General features: G+C 42.2%; 1 protein-coding gene across 1 annotated transcript in view; it reads left to right on the plus strand.

Moving 5' to 3' along the window:
- The window catches only part of CTDP1 (CTD phosphatase subunit 1), a 200,740-nt gene that overhangs the window by 107,810 nt on the left and 65,175 nt on the right, over window positions 1-27,755 (plus strand). The window contains exon 12 of the mRNA XM_054020060.1: window positions 22,817-22,992. Coding sequence (XP_053876035.1) covers window positions 22,817-22,992 — 176 coding nt within the window. The remainder of the gene's footprint in view (window positions 1-22,816; window positions 22,993-27,755) is intronic.

Below are 27,755 nucleotides of genomic sequence, written 5' to 3' on the forward strand. Positions count from 1 at the left end.
CTGAAGCCCAGGCTCTGGGACCTTGCAAGGTGGGCTCTGAGTACCTTTTTCAGATCTGAAGAAAAGCTCTGTCTCTCAAAAGCTACTCTCTCTCTCACCAGAAGTTGGTGAATAAAAGTTATCTCACCCACCTTGTCTCTCATACACTGGGACTGACACAGCTACAACAACATTATATAAAATAAAGGACATAGTCCACCATAAAAAATGTTTAATCCTCTCTGTACAGTGGGATATCTAATAATTTTCTTTGTATTTGTTGTGCTATAAGTATATTTAATATCTGGTATAATTCAATGTACCTGGTTTGGGACAGATTGGTTCATAATTATTTTCATAATAGTCTATCATGAGATATTAAAAACATGACAGGATGCACTATCAAAATTCACAGGGGAACAAAAAGTTAGCTCTAAAGTTCTGTATAAGCCTACAAAATGGGGTAGACTAGCATTTTCTACTTTGGCTTATTACTAGTACACATCATTGTTATGCACTGATAGATATGATTGTTTCAGTTAGCAATAGACCATCCAAAGAGTGGAGCCCAAGTATAGCTATTCATGTAATTGTTGGGTGAAAAAGAAATGCAAAATTTAAAAATCGCCCATTCATCTGGACTGTATTAGCAGTTTTTAAAATTCCTGTTGCCGAGGCCCTCTTTCTTAGTTACTTTCATTAATAATCAGGAATTTATTTCTAAGAAAGATCAAAATGACTATTCATTGTGGGTAAGAACAGAGGCTACTCAGTTCAGACAGCTGTTCCTGGGTCCTGATTTGAAATCATGCCAACAGGTAAGTAATAATGTAATAATATAAAGATCCCGTATTTTCATTATTTACAAGTCAAACATTTTATTGTGAAAATGACATGACTGCTGTTTTTAGACCTTTAACCATATGTGAGAAGTTGACTGAGGTGCAAGCTGGAACAAAAGGTTTAATTTCTAAGACCTACAATTTTTATTGAAAAAAGATAAGAAAACAACCCAAATGAAAAGATGGGAGAGGGATTTGGACAAAAATTGATGTGTATGATTGAGTCCCTATATGGGATGGGGGAGAGTATATATCTTCAGTTTCTGTAGCTCATAGAGAATTTTTTATAAATTACCATATAGATGGCATTTGACTCCAATTAAGATCCATCATATTTTTTGCCACTAGGGAGGTGTACTGTTGGAGGGTTTTCAGGGAAAGGGGAACATACTTGCACATGTGGTGGTTGTGTCCAGGATTTAAATGGAGCCCTGCGCAGACACAAGTTAGGTCCGTGAATGCGGATAGCCACGGATATAAATTGGTATCTGCAGAGCTCTACTGAGAACCGCAGTGGTGAAAGCAGCAGCATATCGGGCTGCTGCTAGCAGGAGCCAGTGCCCCGTGCCGGCAGCTCCTCTGGTGTCCCTGTACCGCCTCCAGCCCCACCCAGTGGGGCGGGCACCAGGCTCACCGGCAGCTGTCCATGGTTGGCTAGGGTGTGCAAACAGCTCACACACTCAAGACAGGAGTCCTTTCCATGCAGCGCACACATGCAAAAGGGATGTCTGGAATCTAGCTATTATCAAAAAACAATATTTGCATATGAAGATGTACTGTTTCTGGCATGTTCTAATTAAGGGTTGGTTATCCTCAGGGTACCTAAGGAAAACTGCTTCATGCTGATGGTTTTGTTTGTTTGTTTGTTTGTTTGTTTGTTTTTACACAATTTGTATTTCTAAACAATAATAACAATTAAATGACTGGAAGACAGTTTTTACAGCAAAGGGTGGCTGTGGCAGTAGGCAGCCTTTTGGTTCAGTGGCCTTTATTGACGCCAGTGGAGCCCACCTGGACACATCCCCTGCATGAACCCCATCTCAGCATCCTGCATTGAGGGAGGACCACCTTTGAACCCCTGGGTCCCATGCCTCCCTCTTTGCGGCATCACAGACATAGTGTTAGGGACTCTAGCCTAGCAGCAGATGCTTCTGAAACATTTGCTGCTGCAAAGGAGACAGGCAACTGGCCACATGACTTCCTGAACAGCTACCTAAAATGGAGAAGGGTAGGTAGCTCCTGCCTCACAGCCAGTCAAAGGACCCCTTCACTTATCCCATTTACTGTATCTTGTGACCCAATGCAGTCAGTCCAGGATTGGAAGAGTGGGAGTTACCATATTTAACCTCTTTCACATGACCCTGACAAGAATATCTCAGCCAGCTACTGCTCTTCTAGTAAATTTGTCATGTCACTGTCCAAAGCAGGCAGGGATGAATTTTAGTATTGCCGGTTTTATTATGGTAGTCTGGCTTTTGTTTGAGAATTTCAAAAGCAAAGCCCTTAGTGACTTTCAGAATTACTGCTGTATAATGAAGAACTTTGAGAATTTCTTTTGAAAACAGAACAAAGGAAAGGAAGATTAAAGGTACAGTTTGCTCTATAATAGATCAAGGCTATAGGTAGAAGTATGAATCAAACAGTTAGACACTAGGACTGCAACAGCTACTCTGTTGACTGATGGAAGCTTCACTTAAGCTCTTGTATTACCTCTCTGGAGACACTAATTCCCCTTTTGAGACTTTAAATTACTGGATTAAAAATGTCATTGTGAATTTACAGATACAAACTTATTAGACCTTTAGTCAGTAAGAATGTGTTCAAGTAATTGCCATTTGGAAAGCTTTGAGGAAGCAGAGATGTGACCTAATATGGTCATCCCCCCAGTCAGTAAATCAATCGTCAAATGTTGCTTTAGTTGGAGAAAATGGATGCAGTATATTACTGCAAATGCCGGTGCCTTTTATTCGGATTGTTAGATGGCTGTGTTGGCCTTGTGTGGACTGCTGTTTAACCTTACTTTATTCAAATGTGGAAAAATATGAGATGTCCCCAGTACACCAAGTGATTTTAAACCCTGTCCACATAGAGTAATGTATTTGCACTGGTCTTAACTATTCAGGCTGTAAATAATTAAATTAAAGGTTACAATTCCAGTGTGACAAAAGAGGGGCAGGGTGTGAGAATAAGTCTTTCTGTCCAAAAAGTGTCAGTTTTCCTTCAGGACATCTGGTGCTCTGTAATCAGTTACAACTTAGTTATTTCTCCTCCCCTTCCAAGCATGGAGGGCTCCTCTTTCATTTTATTTTTTTTTTTTAAATCGCTAACACTTCACAATGTAGTGCCTGGATGTGGAGCTGTTCAAAGAAATTCCCCAGTGTCTTACATCAAGGGTGATCAGATATCAAGTGAAAAATCGGAACAGAGGGTGGAGGGTAATAGGCGCCTATATAAGACACAGCCTTGAATATCGGGACTGTCCCTACAAAATTGGGACATCTGGTCACCCTACTTACATCTATTTGAAGAAGCAGGAGATTCCTCTAATTTTTCTCCCTCTTCTCACTCAGTGCCTCTTTCAGGAAGAGGATTTTTGAGTACAAGGGTCAACAGAAAACACAGCCCATAACAAGTCCAGCAAAGATCAGAAGGGCTCTTGCTTGTTGCCTAGCCATGCACTAACACGCTGCCTCCCATGCTGTGCAACAGTGTGGCAGGCAAGCCTTACATTGGTTGGAATTTTAGCAACAGCACATGGCATTCTGGCATCCTTGAAGTTTTTTCTTTTCTGATTGGCATGAATTATGGTGTCCAGATGTGTCTTCCAGGAGAATGTCAGAGGGACAAGAATCCCATGGCACAGGACCCTTCAAGATCATAGATCAGGAATTCCCAAAACTTTTCACCTTCATGACCCCATTTTGAGCTTCTCTATGTCCCATGGTGTGGTAGAAATTGCATGTCTAATCTACAGTGTGACATCAATGGTAGATCAATACTGAGACTGTGTGCTGAATCCAGCTTCACATAAATGTGCTCACAAATGGCACCATCAGTTTCAAGGCGCATGTTGAGAGTGCAGAATATTAATTCTCGACAGTGAACCAGAACTCCAGGAGAGAAGTTGGGCATGTGTTCCTCACAAGACTCAATTTCAGGAAATTTGGATGAATTGTTTGATTTCAGCAGCTGGCAAATCCATGGCATCAGGCTGGAACTGAAAGGAGTTTTGCACCCAGCCATACTTCCATGTCCAAATCAGGGGGAAAGAATGCAAGCCTGTTCATTCATCTGGTTGAGGTGCTCAGCCATCATCTCTGTGGGAGCCTAAATAATTTCGTTGTCAGCCCAGAATTTGCAGCACAGACATTTACATACAATGATGCTTTCTCAGGTACCAACAGAGTACTCAGAGTGGCATAAAAGATGATGTAGCCCCTGCCTTAAGGCGCTTAAAAGCCACTGCAGATTCCCATCTCAGAAAATGTTAGTACAGGCTCCTACCATTTCAGGCAGAGAGGTTGCTCTGTTAATAAGGCCTGGTCTACACTAGGCGTTTATGTCGAAGTTAGCGCCGTTACATCGAATTAACCCTGCACCCGTCCACACCGCGAAGGTATTTAGTTCGACATAGAGGTCTCTTTAATTCGACTTCTGTACTCCTCCCCGACGAGGGGAGTAGCGCTAAATTCGACATGGCCATGTCGAATTAGGCTAGGTGTGGATGGAAATCGACGCTAATAGCTCCGGGAGCTATCCCACAGTGCACCACTCTGTTGACGCTCTGGACAGCAGTACGAGCTCGGATGCTCTGAACTGCCACACAGGAAAAGCCCCGGGAAAATTTGAATTTGAATTCCTTTTCCTGTCTGGCCAGTTTGAATCTCATTTCCTGTCTGGACATCGTGGCGAGCTCAGCAGCACTGGCAACGATGCAGAGCTCTCCAGCAGTGATGGCCGTGCAATCTCAGAATAGAAAGAGGGTCCCAGCATGGACTGATCGGGAAGTCTTGGATCTCATCGCTGTGTGGGGCGATGAGTCCGTGCTTTCCGAGCTGCGATCCAAAAGACGGAATGCAAAGATCTACGAGAAGATCTCTAAAGACATGGCAGAGAGAGGATACAGCCGGGATGTAACGCAGTGCCGCGTGAAAATCAAGGAGCTGAGACAAGGCTACCAGAAGACCAAAGAGGCAAACGGACGCTCCGGATCCCATCCCCAGACATCCCGTTTCTACGAGGCACTGCATTCCATCCTCGGTGCGGCCGCCACCACTACCCCACCAGTGACCGTGGACTCTGAGGATGGGATAGTGTCCACGGCTGGATCCTCGGACATGTTAGCGGACGGGGAAGATGAGGAAGGAGATGAGGAGGACGAGGCAGTCGACAGCGCTCACAACGCTGATTTCCCCGACAGCCAGGATCTCTTCATCACCCTTACAGAGATCCCCTACCAACCCTCCCCAGCCGTTACCCCGGACACAGAATCTGGGGAAGGATCAGCAAGTAAGTGTTGTAAAAATCTAAACATTTATTTGTAACAGAACAGGAATATTAACAATTTAAAAAATGGGTTTCTCATGATTAGTTTGATTAGCTTAACGGTTCAGTCATGGGCAGTGCAACTATTGAAAAAAAATCTAGCAATGTCCGGTTTTGCATGATTGTCCTGCCCAAGCCGCTCTACTGGTTAGTCACTGCTACAGCAGCTACAGTAAAATGCGGTCTATATGTCCGGGGATGGAGCAGAAATCCTCCTGTGACATCTCGAGGAAGCTCTCCTGGAGGTAATTGGAAATCCGCTGCATTAGGTTCTTGGGGAGAGCGGCCTTATTGGGTCCTCCGTAGTAGGACACGTTGCCACGCCACGAGACAAGCAAGTACTCTGGAATCATTGCTCTGCACAGCATGGCGGCATACGGCCCTGGTCTTTGCAGGCTTTCCCGGAGCATTCTCTCTTTCTCGCTGTCAGAGATCCTCATGAGGGTGATGTCGCTCATGATGACCTGCTTTGAATGAGGTAGGGGAATGTTAGTGTTGGGACTGCTTTGCCGTTCCTTTACAGAACTGTAACCGCTGGTTTGCAGCCACGCGGTGGAGGCGGGAGAGGGGCAGCCGAAAGGGATCGTTCCCGGGGACAGCCGCGAGGGTGTGGGACAGGAGCAGACTTCCTGCTTGCCGAATTGCTGGCAGCAGGGACCGACATTGATTTCAATGTGAAATGAGGCCATTGCTAATATTAAAGTTTTAAGCTGCCACAAGTCTACGGCTTACCATGTCTGCCTGCAACAGAAATTCCGTTCTCCTGAGAGGCTTCTCAAATGTGCTGTAGAAGACCCCAGGCACTGAATGCGAAGGCCGAGAATTCGACCTTGTGCTGAGTGCGCATGTGATAGGTGCTGTGCATGGTCTTGTTCACAGAGAAAGACTATGTTCTTTGTTCACAACTACATTTATCTTTCTGAGGAATTCACTCCCTTTTTCCCATTCCCACAGCCCCATCTGCGACTGTCTCACAACCTAGCCTGTCATCACACTCCCAGAGGCTAGCGCGGATTAGGCATAAGAAGAAGAGGACACGGGAGGACATGTTCTCGGAGCTTATAGCCTGCTCCAGAGCCCAGGCAGCACAGCAGACCCAGTGGCGGGAGAACTTGACCCGAATGCACCAAGCCAACATGGATTGGGAGGAGAGGTGGCGTCAGGAAGACCAGCAGGCGACTCAAACCCTGCTTGGACTAATGAGGGAGCAAACGGACACGCTCCGGCGCCTTGTGGATGTTCTGCAGGAACGGAGGCAGGAGGACAGAGCCCCGCTGCAGTCCATCTCTAACCACCCTCCCCCGCCACCAAGTCCCATACTCCCCTCACCCAAAGTGCACAGAAGGAGAGGCGGCAGAGTCCCTGCTAACTCTCACTCCACCCCTGCAGAGAGCTCGAGCAGCAGAAGGCTCTCATTCCCCAAAATTTGACAAGTTCTTTCCTTCCCGCCTGACACAAGCCCCCGTCCAAGTTTCACTTTCCCAGTTCCATGTTTGGTTGATAATAAAAAATACGTTTCTGTTAACTACTGTTTCCATCATGTTCTTTTGGAGGAGGGGGGGATAGGGGGTTGGTAATTCGACAGGACAGTCACCTTTGGCAGGGTATATAGTCGGGGGCAGGCACAGCAGCAGGGCACATACATAGTGCAGTGATGCAGTGACTAGTTACCCTGGTTAGTCTGGGAGGTTGTTTTCATGTTATGTGGTGGGGGGTGGGTTGCTCTGTGACTTTGTGGCAGGGGAGGGCAGTTACAGATCTTAAGCGGCGGTCCTTAGGCAGGATCACAGAGCCACACAGCAGGGGATCTGTAACCGTCCTCCCCCTGCCACAAAGTCACATAGACCCCCCCCATACACACAGTCCCTATCAGGAGGGGTGACAGGCTCCGTTGAAACAACCATCCCACCGCAGCGGAGCCTGTCAATCCTTGAGTTTAGAAGCTGCATTCGCGCCACTACAGTACACCCGCTCCGCACCACAGTCTGCGTCCCAGTTTTAAAAAATTCCCGCGAATACAGTATTAAAGAAAACGGTGTGCTTTAACAAAGTAGAACTATTTTTATTTTGAAACGTGTGTTGGAAGTGGGGTGAAGGGGGTATGTAACTGGATAGGATAGTCAACATTAACTGGGCAAAGAAACGGGGGCAGGTTTAGCTTCTCAATACACAAACTTTAAAGTCACAGGTTACCCTGCTCACTCAGGAACTTTGCTTTCAAAGCCTTCCGGATGCACAGCGCTTCCCGCTGGTCTCTTCTAATCGCCCGGCTGTCTGGCTGTGAGTAATCAGCAGCCAGGCTATTTTCCTCAACCTCCCACCCCGCCATAAAGGTCTCCCCCTTGCTCTCACAGAGATTGTGGAGCACACAGCAAGCTGCAATAACAATGGGGATATTGGTTTCGCTGAGATCACAGCGAGTCAGTAAGCTTCTCCATCTCCCCTTGAGACGGCCAAAAGCACACTCCACCACCATTCTGCACTTGCTCAGCCGGTAGTTGAAGAGTTCTTTTTCAGTGTCCAGGGCGCCAGTATAGGGCTTCATGAGCCAGGGCATTAGCGGGTAGGCTGGGTCCCCGAGGATCACTATAGGCATCTCCACATCCCCAAGAGTTATTTTGTGGTCCGGGAAGTAAATACCTTGCTGCAGCCGTCTAAACAGACCAGAGTTCCTGAAAACACGAGCGTCATGAACCTTGTCCGGCCATCCCACGTAGATGTTGGTAAAACGTCCCCTGTGGTCCACCAGTGCTTGCAGCACCATGGAAAAGTAGCCCTTTCTGTTAATGTACTGGCTGGCCTGGTGTTCCGGTGCCAGGATAGGGATGTGAGTTCCATCTATGGCCCCACCGCAGTTTGGGAATCCCATCGCTGCGAAGCCATCTATGATCGCCTCCACGTTTCCCAGGGTGACTACCTTTGGCAGCAGTACATCAACGATTGCCTTGGCTACTTGCATCACAACAACCCCCACGGTAGATTTGCCCACCCCAAACTGGTTCGCGACTGACCGGTAGCTGTCTGGCGTTGCAAGCTTCCACAGGGCTATGGCCACTCGCTTCTGGACAGTCAGGGCTGCTCGCATCCGGGTGTCATTGCGCTTCAGGGCAGGGGACAGCAACTCACAAAGTTCCAGGAAAGTTCCCTTCCGCATGCGAAAGTTTCGCAGCCACTGGGATTCATCCCAGACCTGCAGCACTATGCGGTCCCACCACTCAGTGCTTGTTTCCCGTGCCCAGAATCTCCTTTCCACGGCATCAACATGACCCATTGCCACCGTGATGTTCTCGGCGCTGGGTCCCCTGCTTTCTGAGAGGTCTGTGCTACTCTCAGACTTCAGGCCATCACCGCGTTGACGTAGCCTCCTCGCCTGACTTTTCTGCATCTGCCTCAGGGAAAGGTGTATGATAAGTTGCGAGGCGTTGAGAGCGGCCACAACTGCAGTGATGGTTGCAGCAGGCTCCATGCTCGCAGTGCTGTGGCGTCCGCGCTGTCACTGACTAGAAAAGTGCGCGAACTGATTTCCCGCCGGCGCTTTCAGGGAGGGAGGGCGGGAGTGATGGACGGATGACGACAGTTACCCAAAAGCACCCTGGACACATTTTTTTTACCCAGAAGGCATTTGCGGCTCCACCCAGAATTCCAATGGGCAGCGGGGACTCCGGGAACTGTGGGATAGCTGACCACAGTGCACCACTTCCAATGTCGACGCTTTCCCCGTTAGTGTGGACTCACAAAGTCGAATTACTGTCCTTAGTGTGGACACACACGTTCGACTTTGCAATATCGATTCCAAAAATTCGATTTAAGTAAAATCGAACTACTCTCGTAGTGTAGACAAGGCCTAAGACTGCTGCCCACAGATAAGGATCTTCTGAATTCAAGTCTCAAAATGGTGGCCTCCTGGCGTGGCATTTGTGGAGCAGGTCTGGTCACGTTTGAGGGCAGACGGCTTCGTCTTGCAGGCCAAATCTGGCCTGCCAGCCTGTGACCCATCTGCTGATGTGACAACCCCATTTGCGGTCACAACCCACCGTTTTGGAAACCGCTGTCATAAATGCTTGTTCATAGTCTCCCCATATGAGGTAGTATCTGTAAGTAATCACAGGACCTTTAAACTACTCGAGTCCCTCATCTTCATGTATTTTCAGAGGAGCTATTTAGTGCCCATTCAGGACCTGAGCATTCTATCAGGCATTCATGTTTCTAGTCCAGTTGCCCAAGGAAAGATTTCAGTTTGTATTTCTTCTGGAAACTCCAAGTATTTGCCATCCAGCTCTAAGGAGAGCTCATGGGCTTTCTGATTTTGAAACTGTCCACAAGTCTGGGCATTTCATGGGATTCTGGTACTTGAAAGGACAAGAATCCCATTTTGTGTCTCAGCCAGGGATATATTAAGAATTCCTTCTGAATGGATCTGAGTCCTAACTTCCTGAAGGTCCAAGTCTTAGTATTAGGAGCCTTGTAACACATTCTGTACACTTCAGGACTTCTTTGCAGCACCCTCACATTTCTCAATTCTTTAAAATTCTACTCTGCAGGGATGCCATCAAGAGAAGTAGAATGACTATGTTCCAAGTAATGTGTGAATCTGTCATTTGTTTGTTTTGTTTTTTAACGTATTGGAGGAGTCTTCTCCATACTTCTAATTGAAATATTTTTTCCTGTTGGCAAAGAATAAATTTGGAGGCATTATCCATCCTGGGTTCTTTTATGTGCAGTTTTTTCCTATGTGAGATGATTCTTAGGTCTGCACAACGACTTTGTCCCCCAAAACTATGGGTTTCACTTGAACCCACTCATTCATTTGCCTTCCTCATATTCTAAGTCCTCCCACAACTAGGAACACGTTCTACATTTTAAATGTGGCTAAATTAGGTTTATGCAAGACTAATCCTTGAAGAAAATCTGATCAGCACAGTGCTTCAATCAAGTAATTACACTATATGATTAACTGGTCTTCAGTGCCTTTCTTTTGTAATGTTTTAAAATAAAAGGGTTGTCTTGTCTAATTTTTACTTTTGGACCAAAGGTTTTTACAGTCTTTTGTTTTCTTTCATTAAAACCCTTCACATAGTGAAAGTTCCCTAAGTGAAGTCTGGCTGTTTAGTTTTAGCAGTAGCTTCTCATGCTTCTAGCTCTGGAAGTTCCAGATTCAGTGTTCAGTATCAGCCAAGCTGACAGCAGTCACAATTTCACAATAACCCAGAGTTCATGTTACTATTCAGTAATTCCTGTTGTTCTCTTCCACCTGTCATCCTACCACATTTGTTGACCGAGATCAAGTTCCCATTGTATGTTCTTTGCCCTGTCTACAAGTGAGTGCAGAGATTCAGATTTTTTTGAAGGGAACAACCTGTTAATGAACCAGGCAGCTGAGACTTATTCAGGTCCCTATTCAATCCAGGGAATGGGTACCAGAGAGAGCACAGCAGTAGCAAGCTGGAACACACTGATTCATTGAGGTCTTGGAGCACTGTTCCTTCCCTGGATAACAGACTTGTTTTTGGTCATGAGAGTCAATACATCTAATAGGGTTTTCATAATTAAACTAGGATGAACAAATCAGCCCTATACTAGAGAGGAAAAAACTTCTGTCCTGGGCAGAGCAAAATTTCCTATCTCAGTGTTCAGTGCCCACCAAGAGTCAAATTATCAGACTGAACCTGCACCCACCAATACCTCAGTGTTAGTTTGGTGGTCTGGTGATCAACCTCTTTGCATCTGGAAACCGTATATAAAGTGCCCTGTGGTCTCTGTCAGGACCTAGGATATGAGGTGAGAATGACCTCTTGCAAAGTTGGACAAGGTCCATGCTATGTCTTCTCATCTTTGCCACTGCTTCCTTGGACCACACACAATATACGAAGGAGAGAGCATCAGTAATACTATTTTGAGCCTTTTTCTGGCTGTGGAGGCTATGGCTTTCAGATCTGGCTAACTTCACATTGGACCTTCCAATGTCTGTCTCATAGAGTAGGCCTGCTACTTAACCCTCCTCCTCCCCACACCCCCAATCCACCTAGGCCCAGATAGCTTCACAATAGAGACTTAGCTAAAGTAACTGTCATTCTCATGGACCTTAAAAAAGTCAACAAATAGAACTTATGCTACTGACTAGTGCAAAGTCCTTAGTTTATATGCCATGTTAAAGTTGAACATAGCCTTGAATTCTTCCAGTAAGGTCTTAATCTCTGTGTATGAGTGTCCAAGCAGAAAAGTAAAGTTTCTGTAGTAAAATGTTATCAGTTTGCTCAAGAAAGTGTTGTACAAATCCTAACAAAAAAATAATTCCTTAGGGCAACAACCCTTAGTCCAGCCTCTCAAAGTCTTAGAGCATGACTGTGGAACCTCACTCTCTTCCGCATAACACTACCCAGATCAGACCTCTGCAGGAGGTGATGTTATACTTTCTTTCCAATTAATAGAGCTCTTGATATCTACTATCAGATGAGGTTTTTGAAGTTGGGAGCTTTCTCTGATGAGACCCAATATTGTACTTTTAGTCAGACAAGCAGTCCTCACAACTGTCAATAGCACTCATTCCATGAGAAAGTTCAAATCTTCTTTCTATTAAGCATCAAAGTCCAGTCCTTATGGCAGAGAAGTCATGTCTCCTGTGTGGGGATCTGCGCATCTGCATGGCCATCAGTACATAAGTTCACCAAAACTCACTGTATTGATCAATCCTATCTTTTAGCCAAAGCCATGTTTTGGCAGAAGCATTCTTCACATCTCAGTGGCAAGGGGAAGATGAAGATAATTATAATGTACTTTATTTTGGAGTCCCATATTTAAGGGATCATCCTGCTTCCCACCTAAAATAAATGGCTGTAAAAATTCCATTGTAATGGATCTGTGGAGCTTTGCATGATGAAGAATAGGAACATTTATCCCTGCTTACCTGAAAATGTCCTTTCTTTGAGTAATAACGTCTGCAGATCTTGGCCACTTTGAAGACAAATGGACCCTACAGAATAGAAATAGAAATTGACATCCAAGGATTTGGGTTTGTTTTATTCGGGGGAATTTCCCATTTTCTGCAGTACGAGAAATTGTTTTCCCCTCAAAGTATAATTGACAGTCTGTAATTTAGGAAAATAGATTTGAATTATCCGGGCTGTGGAAGTTGTCTTGATTGAAAAGAATTTTAGGGGACAGGACGTTGCTCTACTGCCACTGACTGACAGTAGCCCTCAAGCTGCAACCCATTGTAACTACTCAAAAGGAAATTCAAGTAAGTGCAAATAAATGTTTCTGTTCATTAACACACGGGGCTTCTAATATGAGCCAGCTTCAGGTACGTTTTCGTAATAATGCATAATTCTTGCCCTGTGGCAAACAAGTTGCCCAAGAACAATGGGTGCCATTAAATTATTCACAATTTTGCCTTTTGCCTAATTGTTACTGTAATAGTACAACAACTAACTACTTGCAAATACCAGTCATAAAGACTTTAATGGTGACCACGGAGTAATACCATTTTATATTGTGGTGGTACAACTTTATAAAAGAATGTGTGCTTTCATTTTAATACATAAATACTTCCTCGGGTTTGGAATGCTGGGGGAAATATGCATGTTTGAATCATCTCCACCTTGAATATTCCTTTACTTACAGATGTGTGGTAAAACCTATTGAAGTAAAGTGAAGTGTGCTGCCTCAGTGCCATTTGTGTATTGCAGGTGGATATTAAGCACGAGTAAGCTGGTAACTTGGTGTGAGCTACTCAGATTTCTCATGTAATATCTTTTTTTCAAGAATACAACCTCATACCCAGGAGTCCAGTTACATTTACTGCAGGGTTTACAGCCATTACTGTACAGTGTTATAAACTGCAGCTATTCGGGTTGCTGCTTCTACTCATTTCATAATATGGTCCAAGTGCTTTCTCTGGTGTTTGCCAGTGGGATCTCCTCTAAATAACTTCTTATAACATTTTCAGATTGGTGTTTTTCCCTTTTCAGCATGACAACTGTTCTTGGTGTGGCGCCAATATGGCTTTAAGGTTTTTTCTTCACATAATTGCTTTTTCCTCCTAAGACAAAGTAGGAGCTCTCTATGTATCCCTGTGTGATCATTCTCTCTCTCTCTCTCCAGTTACTTCACATAGGTGAGACGAGTAAATGGGATATAGCAGCATGAATGATATATACAGTTCTCATTTATTGCCAGTGCCTGAATTTGTATAGTATAACTAGGAAACAGCTTTCAGTTTTTAAATAAAAAAAATTATTCCCTCCCTGTCCTCCCCCCCCCTCCCCCCGCCCTCAAAAAAAAAAAATCCCAAACAAAATAAGAAGCCACTGGGAAGAGAAGAAATAGCAGGGTAGAATTAAAGTAATGTTTTGTTTGCATAAATCACACCCTGTATAACCTTGTGCTTTGTCGTTTATTTCTTATTGCTTATAATAACAGCACAATGAGTGGCTTTTTGGGGGTGGTTACACACAGCATGGGAAGATATGTTGCAAAAAATTAGATTGTTTACATTCTGTCTACATTTGAGTAGAAATCAGTTGCTTCATTAGTAATCAAGTAACCATCAAAGGGCTTGTTTAAAAATAAATAACCTTTCTAGTTGTTAAGACACAAAAGTAATCCAAATTCAGAAAATGAGTAAAAATAGGAACTGAAAATGAATCTCCAAATATAAAATAGCAAAATACTTGGTTTCATGAATTTATCCTAGAATTTTGGCCTAGATTCAATACTCTGATCTGTTGAACAGTTGCACAATTTTTTCCCTTTGTGAAGAATGTCTTTCCGATGAATGTTTGCCTTTCCCCACTGCCCCTTTCTTTCCAGTCCTCGTGTGCTCACTTTTATTTGAGTCTGACAGTAGTAGTTTGCTTGTACTGTTTCCTATTTGGCGTAGTCAATATTTCCAATAATTCCCTTTTTCCCCCTAGGATTTTAAAATTGTATCTAGGATACAGTGTGTATTTGAAGAGAGAGTATGGTTTAGCTAGAGGATTGAGCACAGGACTAGCAGCCTGGACTAATTCTAGTAGACTTCTTCATATTCTTCCTGTTTCCTTGAGAGCGTTATGTAGCTTCTGATGATTACCACTTTGTGATTTGATGGTTTAAATTAGAGGTAGTTCTGGTTACTGTTTTTGGTTGGAAGAATTTTTGATTTTTGTCTGTGTAAACTAATTTACCATATTTGTTATGATAGGATATGACACTTTTGTGTGACCAGTTTAACTGTGGTGCACAGTAAATTGAGGGCAGCTTGTCATGGTTTCATTTTTAGCTCCTCACCATTTTGTGTTTTTCTGTATTGTCCTTCTGCTGTAACTCAGTCTGTGAACTAATTATAAGGCTCTGCATGGGAGTGACATTTTCAAAACATCACTATAATAACTTGTATCTGTCACTTGCTTGTAATGCTGTTTTCTGCCTTCATTCTCGCATTTGTAATTTCTTTTCTTTTATATATTCCTTAAATGGATCGTGGAGGAGGAGAGAGACGTTGACTAACAGTAGAATTAAAGCCTGCAATGGCTCTTTATCTATTAACTTCAAGAATGCCACCCATTGGTTTTAATTGAGCTTATACATTCAGTGGTCTATAAAACAGATTCTTCTGTAAGTACTAGTCTGACATTTTGGTACTAAGGCTAGTCATCCACTCGGTTTCCATTCCTGGAGTAGCAATTCATTAAAAAAGATCAATTCTGGCTCAGTTTGCTCATCTTGCTTTGAAACTAATTGGTAGTTTCTGAAACCTCATCATAAATTCCCAAGGATTCTATTTTCAATTTTTTTTTACCCAGTGTGAATAGCTGCAGTTGATTTTAATCATCATCAAAGCTAAACATATTTGACTTTAAACATCATCTTAACTTGTGCACTAAATATAGTTGTTGGGTTTTTAGTAGATTTTTATACTTGCAGAATTCTGCCTGCAAATACAGTGTAAACTCCCCCCCCCCCCCCTTTGTTTTGGTACCACTCAATAATTTTCCTGATTATTTTTACCAGGAATAAAATAGATGTGCTGTATGACTGGCTATTTTTATTAATGGCATTAAGGAGAAACAATAACAAAAATCATAGCTATATATTTTTACAAAAGTATACAGTTTTGAGCATGATAATTTAGACAAACCAATGTGCAGATTAGTAGCCAGTTCTCTCAACTTATCTATAAAGATGGGTAGATGGAACTTACTTTACAGCTTTCTTGGGTAAAATGTTTATACAGCTTAAAAGAATAAGTGTGCTTTAGAAGAAATGAAGCACAGGCTTGGCATGAAAGGAAGAATTGTCCAGAAGACCCAGCTTCAGTTCCCTGTTTCCTGTGTGACCTTGGGCAAGTCACTTAGTGTCTCTGTGCCTTAGTTGCCCATGTGTAAAATGGGGATAATTGGACTTCCTTACCTCACAGGGTATTGTGAGGATAAATACATCCAAGATTGTGGAGTGCTCAGATACTATGGTGATTGGAGCAAGATAAGTACGTAAGATGCCTTACTTCTCAGTCCTATGTTCTAAGTCTATGGTGTATAGACTTAGACATTCTTAGAGCAGTTTTATGAAATATTCATAATATATTTACAAACTTGGTCACTTTATCCCACAATTTAGAAAGTAATCAAGTCCCAAAATGCGCTTTTGGGTAAGTATTTTTTTCTTGCTTTCTTTAACAGCTGTTGGTCCTGCAATAGAGCATATAATGTTTATTAAACAATGAATCATCCTCAAAATGTAGTTGAGTTAGCAAAGGGGAAAAAATTAGAGATTTTGTAAAGTTTTTTTTTAAATCTAAAAGTTAACCTCATTGCTGGATAGCACTTGATTCTTACCACCAATTTGAGTAGGACACTTATTCAGGGATGTTCTCTATATACTTAGGCATATTGCAAAAAAGTCTAGTGTACATTATGGTATACATAGCTATGCAATTTTATGTCTGTGTTCTCTGTACTGCAATATTCAGTTTCTAAGGAGTCTTAGAGGCATTTGATATTGTTCATGCATCATGTTGGAGTTGATGCACTGGGCTTCTCTGCACTGCAAAAAAAAAAAAAAAAAAAAAAAAGCCCATTGCCATCAACAGATACAGATGAATGAGTGTTAAACATGGTTTAACCACACGTATAGCCAAAGATAAACCTCATTCAGCACCTTGTCACAAAGTGTGGTTAAAACTTAATAGGCTTTATGCTGAAATGCAGAGGAAGGCGAAAAACCCCCAGGGCTTCTGCAATCTTCCCTGGAGGAACATTCCTTCCTGACCCCAAATATGGCGATCAGTTAAACCCTGAGCATGTGGGCAAGACTCACAAGCCAGCACCCAGGAAATAATTCTCTGTAGTAACTCAGATCCCACCCCATCTAACATCCCATCACATCTCCTCTGATTTGTTTGCTCTCTATTCCAATCTTTTTGCCTTTTTTTTTTTTTTTTTTCTAGGCCCCCAATCATCATCTTTTCATGTGGTACTTTCCAATGTTAGGAGACAGCATGCTGGACTAGGTGGCCTATGGTCTGATCTGACATGTCAATTCCTACATAACACAGTTTCTGCCTAATGTTGTAATAAAGACATTACTGGTGTGTGAGGTCACATTTAGGTGCTGAAAATATGCCTTATGGCTCTTTTACAGGTTTTGTTAGCAAGATGAGATGGGCCTCGGTAAACAAAATCTTTCAATGCAAAGATATTACAGCATAAGTGTCAACAAAAGGGTCTGTACAAAACAGGGTTAATCAATGTACACTAGTTAACCTGTAAAATTTCACTTTATGTAAAAGTCGCTCTACAAAAGGATAGGATAATGTGGGCTACTATCCTGTTCTATTACATTATACAATGAATGCAGTAGCCTTATCTCACATGTTTAAAGTTAGAGTTGCAGTCGCAGAGCCATAAATAATTGAATCGTAGCTGGCAGCATTTGTCACGCATTTTAAATGATTTTACTAATTCCAAAAATAGGTGTGGTCTCTTTACTTTTAGATTGTTGTGAGGCTGTCACTATTCCTTTTCTCTTACGCCTTCTGAGACTCCTTCTGTTCCTGGCAACATAAGCGGTGGAGAAGCAGTAGCAGAAAGTAGCATATGTATCTGCTCTCTGAAACACCAGTGGCTGTCTGGTATTTGTAATGTGAGGAAGTATGAAGCATCTGGGTCCTCCAATACTCATCTTTTAGACAGGGCACTGGGAAGAAGCATTTCCTTTCCCTCTGAAGACCACAGATGGTGTGGGGGGGGAAGGGCTCCTAAAGAGGTCAGTGAAACTGCCCCACAGAGGTCCCTCTTACAAATCTGCGTGAACCCTGTGATCTGCCTCTACATTCATCCTCTGTCCTATCTGTACAACCTGCCAGGAGGAGCAATCAAACAAGGTCCTGAGTCTCTCAAGACCCTTCTCTTTTCCTCTCCCTTCTTCCTTCTAACCTGGCCTCTTCAATAGATTTCTCTACTCTGAAAAGTGGGCCGGGGGGGTGGGGGTGGGGAGTGAGAGAGAGAGAAAGGGAGAGAAACTTGTCCTTTTTTGTTTCCTCTGGGAAACAGAGGCAGGGTTCTGCAGGAGAGGAGGGGGAGGTAAGCATGCTGGTTTCACTGCATGATATTCTGTTCATTACTCCCAGCTACACTTTTTATCCTCTCCTCTGCCTCACACATCTGATCTGAGATCTCAGAAGGAAAAGTGTGTTACTACCTGAGTCTATATATTTTCAAGAACTGCAGCCTGTTTTTTCTTCTAGCTATTGCATTTAGATATTTATAATATATCCATTACTATTAAAATCACAATGGCTTTTATTTAAGTAATCTTTCTAATCTTCCTACTGACACACATTTCTGAAGTGACACCAGCCACACTTAAAATAAGCAAAATAAAACAGGAAGCGCGCTCCGTGCAGTGTATCATCTGGTAGCATTTGGTCTTAAGATTTCACACCTCTTTGGGACTTGCAAGAGAAATTATCCTGTAGGGAGATTCCTTGTCCTGGCCACAAAGGATGAAAGACGAGAGGCAATGGATGTTGTTTAATTAGGCTGCAACTTTAGTCACTCAACGTATCTAGGAATACCAACAATAAATTTTAGAGTGCAGGTTGTCATTCTTTCCTCAATTGTTTTCATCTATGTGGGAGAACTGCCATCAGCTCTTACCCTTCCCATCCTGGTCCCATCCAGACCAGGAGAATGTGCAAGGTGAGCAAGCAGGGGCACAGCCCACCCACCCCCAGTCAGCGGGGGCACAGAACTCCTCCGGGGCTGGGAGAGTGAGCTCCTCCAGGAGAGGGCAGGAGATGACAGCTCCTCTGGCCCTGGATCCAGCTCCTCCAGCTGCGGGGAGAGAGTGAGCTCCTCTGCCTGTGGGGAGAAGGGAGAGAGCCAGCTCCACTGGCCCTGGGGCTACGTGGGGAGAACCAGGTCCTCCGGCAGTGTGGGACACAAAGTGCCCCTCCAAAAGTGGCCAAATTTTTATTCCTGTGCACGCCCCTGACCCAGACCATTGCTGCGACCTGCCAGCCTCCCATCATATGAGGGTTAAGCAAGATTAGAAGGGGTGTGTGTCTCCATGCTGTACTGGATATTAGGAGCTCCATCCCCCCTTTTTCCATCTTCCTTATGGGGTGCCATCCTGTAAATCCACTTCCAACACCCGTTTGTCAAGAGAACTGTATCCCCTCTGTGAACATGTACCTGCACAGGGGACACCTGCCATCTACTGAGTTGTGACATCTTGATCTAACCTCTTTACCTCCCCAGCCTGCTATGGCGAAGGCAAACAACCCCACCCCACCTCAGCCAATTTGGCATGCTCCCTACCCAAAAAAAAAAAAAATGACTAGCATACGGCCGCAGCAGATGATAAAAACCTGATTCTGTTCTGATCTATGGATGGGAGGGTGGGTGCTACTGATCATAGAGAGAGAGAGCGAGAGAGTTTCTTCTGGATAGCGGGGGTATAAATACCTTCCTCTTCCCCCAGTGCACATGATGGGTCACTGTCTCTCTCTCTGGTCCAGCTATTTACTGTCCACTCAGGTAAGTCCATTCCCTTTTCCCCTCCTTTGTAACCCAAATGCAGTAGGGAACTTGAAGGAGTCCTGTCCCCCTTTTTTTTCCCCCCTGCTGCCCATGCAAAGAGTCACCACATTCAGTTGTGGTTAGCATGTATGTCCCAAATCAGAGGGATTGAATATAACAGAGCTGATTTACATTAGTAATATGCTGTTTTGTATCATGGTTACTCCTGTCCTAAATTTCTCATAGAGTTCCACATAAAAATGAGTGTTATCCATGTGACCTAGAATAGACTGTACTGTAATCTCCCTTATTTTTTTTAAAAAAATCTTTAAATGGCATAATTGGGGAAAATGCGTGTATGCGGTATTTTTCTAAATGGTCAGGCATAAAAACTATTTTTAAAAGTACACCAGATCCAAGAGTCAGTGGTGTTTATCTTGCATGTCAACATTTTCAGACTTCAGAAATTTTGATTTATTTTTCTGTTTTTGTAAAAATGTCAAAGAGCTATGAGTTAGAATGCAATGTGGCAGAAGCAACCTCATTTGAAAGACATTAAATTGATTTTTGGACTAAAATTAGTATGATTGTAGAACAAAAATGACTTAGACTGCTCTTTGAGGATCTAACTAGTTAATTCCCAGCATTTCTTTCAAGCATCAACAGCAAGTGGTCCTCTTTTGATCCACCATCTGCTGCTGCAAAATCCCTGTCCTTCCTCTTTGAGATTCATGAGGTATACATATTTTGTCACTCTGCATGTACAAAGGCATTTTTGTCAGGGTAAGGAGGTGGGGGCATTCATAGCCTTTGAGAACAGGGTATGGGCATATTGCAACTTGGGAGCAATTGTGCGGTTTGTCTTACCTGCATATTTTCAGACCTTAAAGCAGTGGTGTGCATGTGGGCACATGGTATAATTTATTTGTCTTCAGTTTATATTATTGCTACTTTGGCAGCTGCTTGTGGCAGCATGGGTGATACTGTCCCCCAGTGGAGACAAACTATTTCAGGGAGGGGGTTATGACCCTAGTTACCCCGGTATTCACACCCTACACATTACTGCAATGATAGTCGTACAAAATATACCTAGTGAGATACCATTTGAAAATTAACACACGGGTCATAATATCATTGTACAATATATGTAACAATGCTGTATGTGAAATTATGGATACTCATTGATACTAGGCTTTAAAGTCCATGACTAAAAGGTATTTAAACCAGGCATGCGTGTAAAGGGGCATTGATAAACAGGTTTTCGACAAACAAAGGAAAGTGGCCATGACCTCAAACTAGTTGTGGCCAAATTCCATGGGTTATTCATTTATGTTAGAGGCTATAGCAGGAATAGATAATTTCCATAGTAGCAGCCACCAGCGGGGGAAGAACCAGTATGGAGCCTTATCCTCAAAACCTTACAGATTATTTACTCAACATGCATTAGGGAACTTTACCTGGTGGTATCCTTTAGAAAAATACATTTCAAAGAGATCTATAAAGAGAGGGGAAACCACCTCCTAAGTTATCCTTCACCTTCAGGAGACAAAGAAACCAATTTGATCTATGTGATGGGTCCTGGTCAGGCCAGCCAGTAAAAAGCTGGAAAAAAGTCGTGGGTGAGAGACACCATCTTGAACAAAGACTGTATTTTGCTAGATTAAGTTTCAGGCTTTTAGGTGTTTTTTCACTTTTATTTGCTTATAACTGTCTCTACCTTTATTTCTCTTACTTGGTATCACATAATCCTTGCTCTTCTGTTAATAAACTTGTTTTACGTTTAATCTAAACCAACCCACTGCTGTGTTTTTAAATTTAAGTGATTAACTCTCATTAAAGTAATAAGCTGTGCTTTTCTCTCTTTAAAGGACCAATGAACCACTTTACTTCCCTGAGTGTTCCAGGAGGGAGTAGGACACTTCAGGGCAGACATTTTTGGGGAAATTTGAGATTGGGACTGTGTTGGGGTCACCTTGCAAGTAGTAACTTGCTGGTGGAGATGAGGCTGGGCCTGAGATGTTGCAGGCAGGCTTCTGGGGTCAGACTGCTGAACCAGAACTGCACATCACAGAGACACTCAAGGAACCACATGCTTATCTGTTGGTGTTTACGTTGAGACACACAGCAGGAGAGTGTGAAAGGCACCCGGGGTTATAGGGAGGCAGTGAGACCTCTCGCTGGTCACCAAAACATTATAAGGGTGTTATCCTAACCCCACAGGAGTTAGGGTATTCCCCTTTTCCTTTGAATTTGCCATCACCCTGTCTTAAACAGAGAAGGGGGATTAGAAAGATCCAGGCATTTCTTTGAGGCCTGGCGTTTGCCTCCTACAGTAGCTCTACAGCAGGTTGTGGCCTGGGTCAGTCACGGGAATAAGACCACCCTGGTAGGCCTAAAAATATTAGCATGCTGTGGATTTGAGCAATGAAAATGGTTAGGCCATTGATAGGCTGGGGGATCTGGGGTCTTAACCCACCTCCTTTTTCACTGCTGCCAGGACATGTTGCTTTTTGAAGAAAATGTAAGGTTCAGCATAGTTGCAGTCACTTGTCCCAAAGAACCCAACAGTCCTGCTTCCCTTCTCATTGCCCACTACCATTCACATTGAGAAGTTAGTGTGTGGCAATATCACCTACACCTTCTTACTCCTTCTCCACCTGTAGTTCAAATGCTTATTTTTAAAAGTATGGAACCTCTTGAGGCATCTCAACACAGCACATGGGTTTGTTTTGTTTTAATGTTTATTTCTGCAGCTGCAAACCTAGAATGAATAACGGTATTTTAGACTAGCATAAAATCCATGCTAACTTCTTAGAAGCAAAAGACAAACTGCTATTTAATTAAATGTATAAATATTTTGATAGACTTGCCTTTTTAAATGGCAAGCAAGTAGACAGAATCTGATTATAACAGTGTCTTCTGTATCTTCAGTTCCTGTCATACAGTATCATTTGGAAAAAAACGTTTTGCTAAAATTAGGTTTTTAAATAGGAGTGCCTGAAAAAATAAAAATTCTTATTAACCGAAGACCTATTTCAATATGTTTTTGAACAAATGACCAGCTGTACATTGTTGTGGTGCAAAGTTTGTCCCTTTAATTTCTAAAGAGTTTGCCCTTACCAATAATATGGCTTCATGGCTGTTTCTATAGTATTCCTATACATTATTTTAAAAGTAATTAAAATGGAATTGTATTGGTGATGGTGGTGGTTACTGTAGCTTAGTATGTATCATACTTGCATGAATATAAGCTTAGTTTTAATCCACATAAAAATGTTGTCAATATTATTGTGGAAACAGACACTGAACTTCATATTTTTTAAGCAAAAAGAGCAAGAAAGCAGTTTATAAGACATTTTAAAATGGATAATTACAAGTTACAAGTCTAGTAACTGTGTGAGAGAGAGTGATATAATTAATAACTCACACTGACTCTTGACCAATTGGCAGGTTGATGACATCTTAGGAGAAGGCAGTGATGATAGTGACAGTGAGAAAAAGAAGACGGAAGAGGAGGGAGAGAAACCACGGAGTAGTGCAACAGAATCGCTAGGAATGAAAATAGAAGAGAGGCCTGGATCATCATCCTCATCAAGTGAAAGGAGCTTAACAGGCAGTGTACCCAGGTATGAGTTCTTCAAATGTAAGAATGTTTTTTGTATCAGAAATTCAACAAAATATTTAAAATGGGATTCACTTATGCTTTATATACAGTCTTCTAAAAACAAAGAATTGGAGTCTTCTACAGAAAATGTTCATAAGAAATAAACACAAGTTCCTCCCCAGCCATTGTGACTGAAGTTCCCTCTAAGCTGGGCGGCTGCCCAGGAGGCTATCAAGTGCTGTGCACTTCAGGTGTCCCTCCCCTCACTGCCATGCTGCTCCTGCCCTCTGCTTTGGAGCTGCTCCCAGGAGCCTCCTGCTTGCTGTGCAGAGAGGGAGAGGTGGTGCTGATGTCAGGGTGTCCCCCTCCACCCGCCTCTGTACCCCATCTCCACAGAGCTGGGGGGAACACCACAGGGCTCAGGACAGAGGGAGCTTGCTGGCAGCTGCTGCTGTCTGAACGAGCTTATCTACTTAAAAGGGCAGCGTACTTAAAGGGGCAAGTCTGTCTGTCTCTTCTCTTTGTCACCTCCCAATACATACTTGTATTATTGTTGTTGTTACTTCTTGATACTACTTTCAAAGTGTGTTATTTTAGTTTTTTGACTCGTCTATTAGTTTCATAATTTTTATTTCTCTCTTACACTTAAATTTAATTTTTTGAGTAATGAGTTCTAAAATGCTTAATCTGTCCTGGCTGGAGTAATTATCCCTATGGTAACTTTTTAAAAATATATATATCATATCTAGGTTTTTGATTTCTACTGGTGGTGTACATCCGCACATTACCACGATATGGTGCACATAACAAAATTCATTCCACACATGAATGGAAAAAATTAGAGGGAACGCTGAAAGTATAACTATCAACCAATTTTATATTAAAACCAGAGTTAGCATTGAATCATAAGCACAATAAAGGACTGCTAACAAGGTTGAATAGCCTTACATTTGAAGCCCACTAAAACTTAATTTTTCCAAGTCTGCAGCTATATAGAAACAAATAAAGTATTACTTTCAAGATGAGACCTTTTATTGTCTTAAAATTCCAACTGATAGGTTCAGTATCCATCTACCACCAAATGGTAAAGAATCAAATGTGACGTGAGGATGCTCATTATGCCTTCCCTCTGCTTTCCTTTGGGGCTCCATTTAGATGATTACATTTATAAGAACTTAGTTTTCTTAAATCCCAGTTCAATAACTTAAGTCTGCAGCTGTCTTATGAGAGGCAAATACATTTCTCTGTAATGGAAGAGGAATGTAAATTTTAAAGCTATCAACTTTTGATTGTCTAAATCACCTGCTAAAAAAATTATTTTTTTATCATAACTCAGAGAAATCTTTCTGTACAGAGTGAGTTTACTGTAATTGACTGAAGCATCTCAGGCTGGGGTTTAAATGGTAGTTGTGGGCTTCTGTATGTTGTGTCCTACAGTCATATGTGAATTACGCATAAGTGAATTCACTGGTATTTTAGTGGCACAAGACTGTATATCAGGAAACCACCAGATGGTATGACATGGTTGATGCTTATGAGGAGCGTCACCGCTGGGACAGCCAGGGTGCTGTGGGTTGGTCACTGTTGAGAAGCTATATAGAAAACCTATATAGGATTTGCTCTCCTGGTTCTTGCACTTAATCTTGTATATATGATCACTTAAATTCATCAAGTAAGTTGGTGTGACCGGGTACCTGGAAGGGCTACACTGAAAATGCTTACTTGGGCAAACTGCAAGGAATAAGAACAGGAGTACTTGTGGCACCTTAGAGACTAACAAATTTATTAGAGCATAAGCTTTCGTGGACTACAGCCCACTTCTTCGGTATGCATCCGAAGAAGTGGGCTGTAGTCCACGAAAGCTTATGCTCTAATAAATTTGTTAGTCTCTAAGGTGCCACAAGTACTCCTGTTCTTTTTGCGGATACAGACTAACACGGCTGCTACTCTGAAACCTGCAAGGAATAGGGCAGACAATCCCTAAAATTGGTGGTTTATTCTATAAATAGATTCACCAAGCCAGTAACTAAACAGCTTCTGTAATACCACACTGATTACCAAGATGCAAAAATCCAGTCCCTTTTAAGCATCCCAGTCCTTGATCACACCTAGGCAGCCAAGTCTAATATGATGAGTAGTTACTGAAAACCAGATTCACCATATGTTACGTCCACCAGTCCCAAAGGACCTGACACTGAGCCTCAGGTCAATGTGAATCTCAGATCTTACCCAATAATCACACTGATACCAGTCTTTTAGTAACTAAAACTAAAGGTTTTAATAATAAAAAAAGAAAAAAGAGAGTTGCTGTGGTTAAAAAGATAAGATGCATACAGATATGTGTAAAGGCCTTAGGTCAGTCTCATAGCAGAGTTGGTGAGGCTGCTGATTTGTAAAAGTCTTTCTGAAATCATTGTAAAAGGTTATAGTCCAATAGGCAGTCTAGGTGTAAAGTTTGTTCAAATTCTTCCATGAGAATTCCAGTGTAAATCCAGAGTAAACCTGGAGACCTCAGTCTTGTGGCTTAGACCTTCCTTCTCAAAGTTTAAAAAGATCTGAGATGAAAAGGAACAGCCCCAGGGCTGCTTCTTTATAGTCTTCTAGCAAGCTGATAAGCCTCTTGACAGCAGACCAGCCCTTCCTCAGATGAAGAATAGGTAATGTATATTGTTGCTTTGAAATTCATCTTCTATTTTCTATGCATACACAGGTAACTAGCTGCATTCATTCATATAAGCAATTAGCCATTCAAACTATCAAGGTATTTCATTATAGCACAGATAAGCTGAAGACAATGTAAATAAAATTTAGTTCCTACAGTATCTCACATCTTTGATCTTAAAGTTAACTGAACCATCTGCATGCATAATATAATGCCATTAAGACATGAAATGGAATTAGCATCTACAATCTACTTCTAACACGATATAGGTAAATACAAATACACTTAGCATCCACCCTTTGATTCTCTAACAATACAGGCAGACATGTTAAAGATTCTAACCTACTTAACATAGATTTGATAACTATCTAGAAGGAATGGCCCTGTTTACCATGGTAATACCCTTTTGATACATCCTTAAGGGTTGCTTCCAGGTTACACAGCTTGCTAATTGTTTAACCTGTGCTGGCTCAGTGTTACAGCTGGAAAAAGGAAAATAGTGTTAGGCAAAATGGATCTGAAAATAGGGATGTAAAAGGTTAAATGGTTAACCAGTGAGCATTAGGCTTACCGTTAACCGACCTTAACAGTTAACCCCCTGCACACAGGCCACAGCAGCCGCGCCGGGCTGGCCGGAGCATCCCTGACGCCGGGCCGCAGCAGACCAGCCAGAGTGACATCTGTTAACCATATAATTTTAATCATTTAACCGGTTAACTTTTAAAACAATATTTACATCCCTATCTGAAACAGAGTTTTATTTTTAATAGACTCATAGACTTTAAGGTCAGAAGGGACCATTATGATCATCTAGTCTAACCTCCTGCACAAAGCAGGCAACAGAATCTCACCCACCCACTCCTCTAACAAACCCCCAAAATTAGTCACTGTACTTTGACAACTAAGGATAGGATTTTCCAAAGTGCTCCTCACAGGCTGTGTTCTCATCAAAGTCTGTGTTAAAACTCCACTTCGACTTTAGTGAGAGCAGAGAGTTAGATCAGTGCTGAGCATTTTTGAAAATCCCACCTTGAGTCACTTGAAAAGTTAAATGGCATGTTTCATTAATTTATCCTAACAATATTCAATGTTTCACCAGAGATCACAGGTTCTGAAAAAGAATGGTAAAATAACCAGAGTTGTAGAGAAATGGAGTTGTTTTAAGTGATTCTTTGTTTGTGTTTCTTGCGTAAAGAGGTGGAGAACAAGTAAATCTATAATTGACTTGGGTTTTCTGCAGTAAAGGATTATAGATAAACCTGGCCACTATTGTTTTTATTACTTAGGTACTCCCTTCACTGCAGAAGCAGATAGGACCTAGAAACTAGATTAGGTGTAGGGTTGTCTGTGAACGTTTTTGTAAGGGCTGTGAAGTAACTTCTCTCCCCACAAGGGAAAATCGCTAACCCAAACATTGTGAAACATTCATGGTCAAAGGCTAATAAATAGGCTACTGGAAAACATATCATGGTGCACTGATTCTGTTGCTGAACTAATTTTTACTAGTCCAGGTGTTCTTGGAGAGGACATTTAATTTGATAGACTTCCATCTGTAAATGTTAATTATAGGTGAAGATAGTAGTTAACTGTCTTAGTTACTGCAGACCAATTGCAACAGTAGGGGGCTTTACCGCTGATCACTGAAGCACTGCCCAGACACATGCAAGTCCCACAAAGATAAAGATTATGGCATAGTCAAACTTAGTACCACTAATTAACAAAATTCAAGATTGTGTATACAATTTTTCCAATTAGCAAGAATGACTCAGCCTGGGAATAGAACTAGCAATTTTGTTTTTTAATTAAAATTGGAAAATGTAGATATGATAATTGCCTGAATATATTAGTTTTTATCAGTTATGATAAAATAGATAGTGTTCCACTGTAAATATTTTTGAGTAAATCAGCTGTCATAATTTCCTGTTACAACTAAAAAACAGCAAAATGACTGCTTAATACAGATATCTGCATTATCTATAGCAATATGGTTGAAGTTTAAATTACTTTATGGCATAAATAATTGATTTAATTTCCAAATATTATTTCAGTAATTTATAGCTGTAATTGTTTGACAGGACCAAATAGAAATTTCCTAATGGATATAAACCAGTATATTGATATAT

The sequence above is a fragment of the Malaclemys terrapin genome, chromosome 2, assembly GCF_027887155.1.
Source record: "Malaclemys terrapin pileata isolate rMalTer1 chromosome 2, rMalTer1.hap1, whole genome shotgun sequence".
Lineage (NCBI taxonomy): Eukaryota > Metazoa > Chordata > Testudines > Emydidae > Malaclemys > Malaclemys terrapin.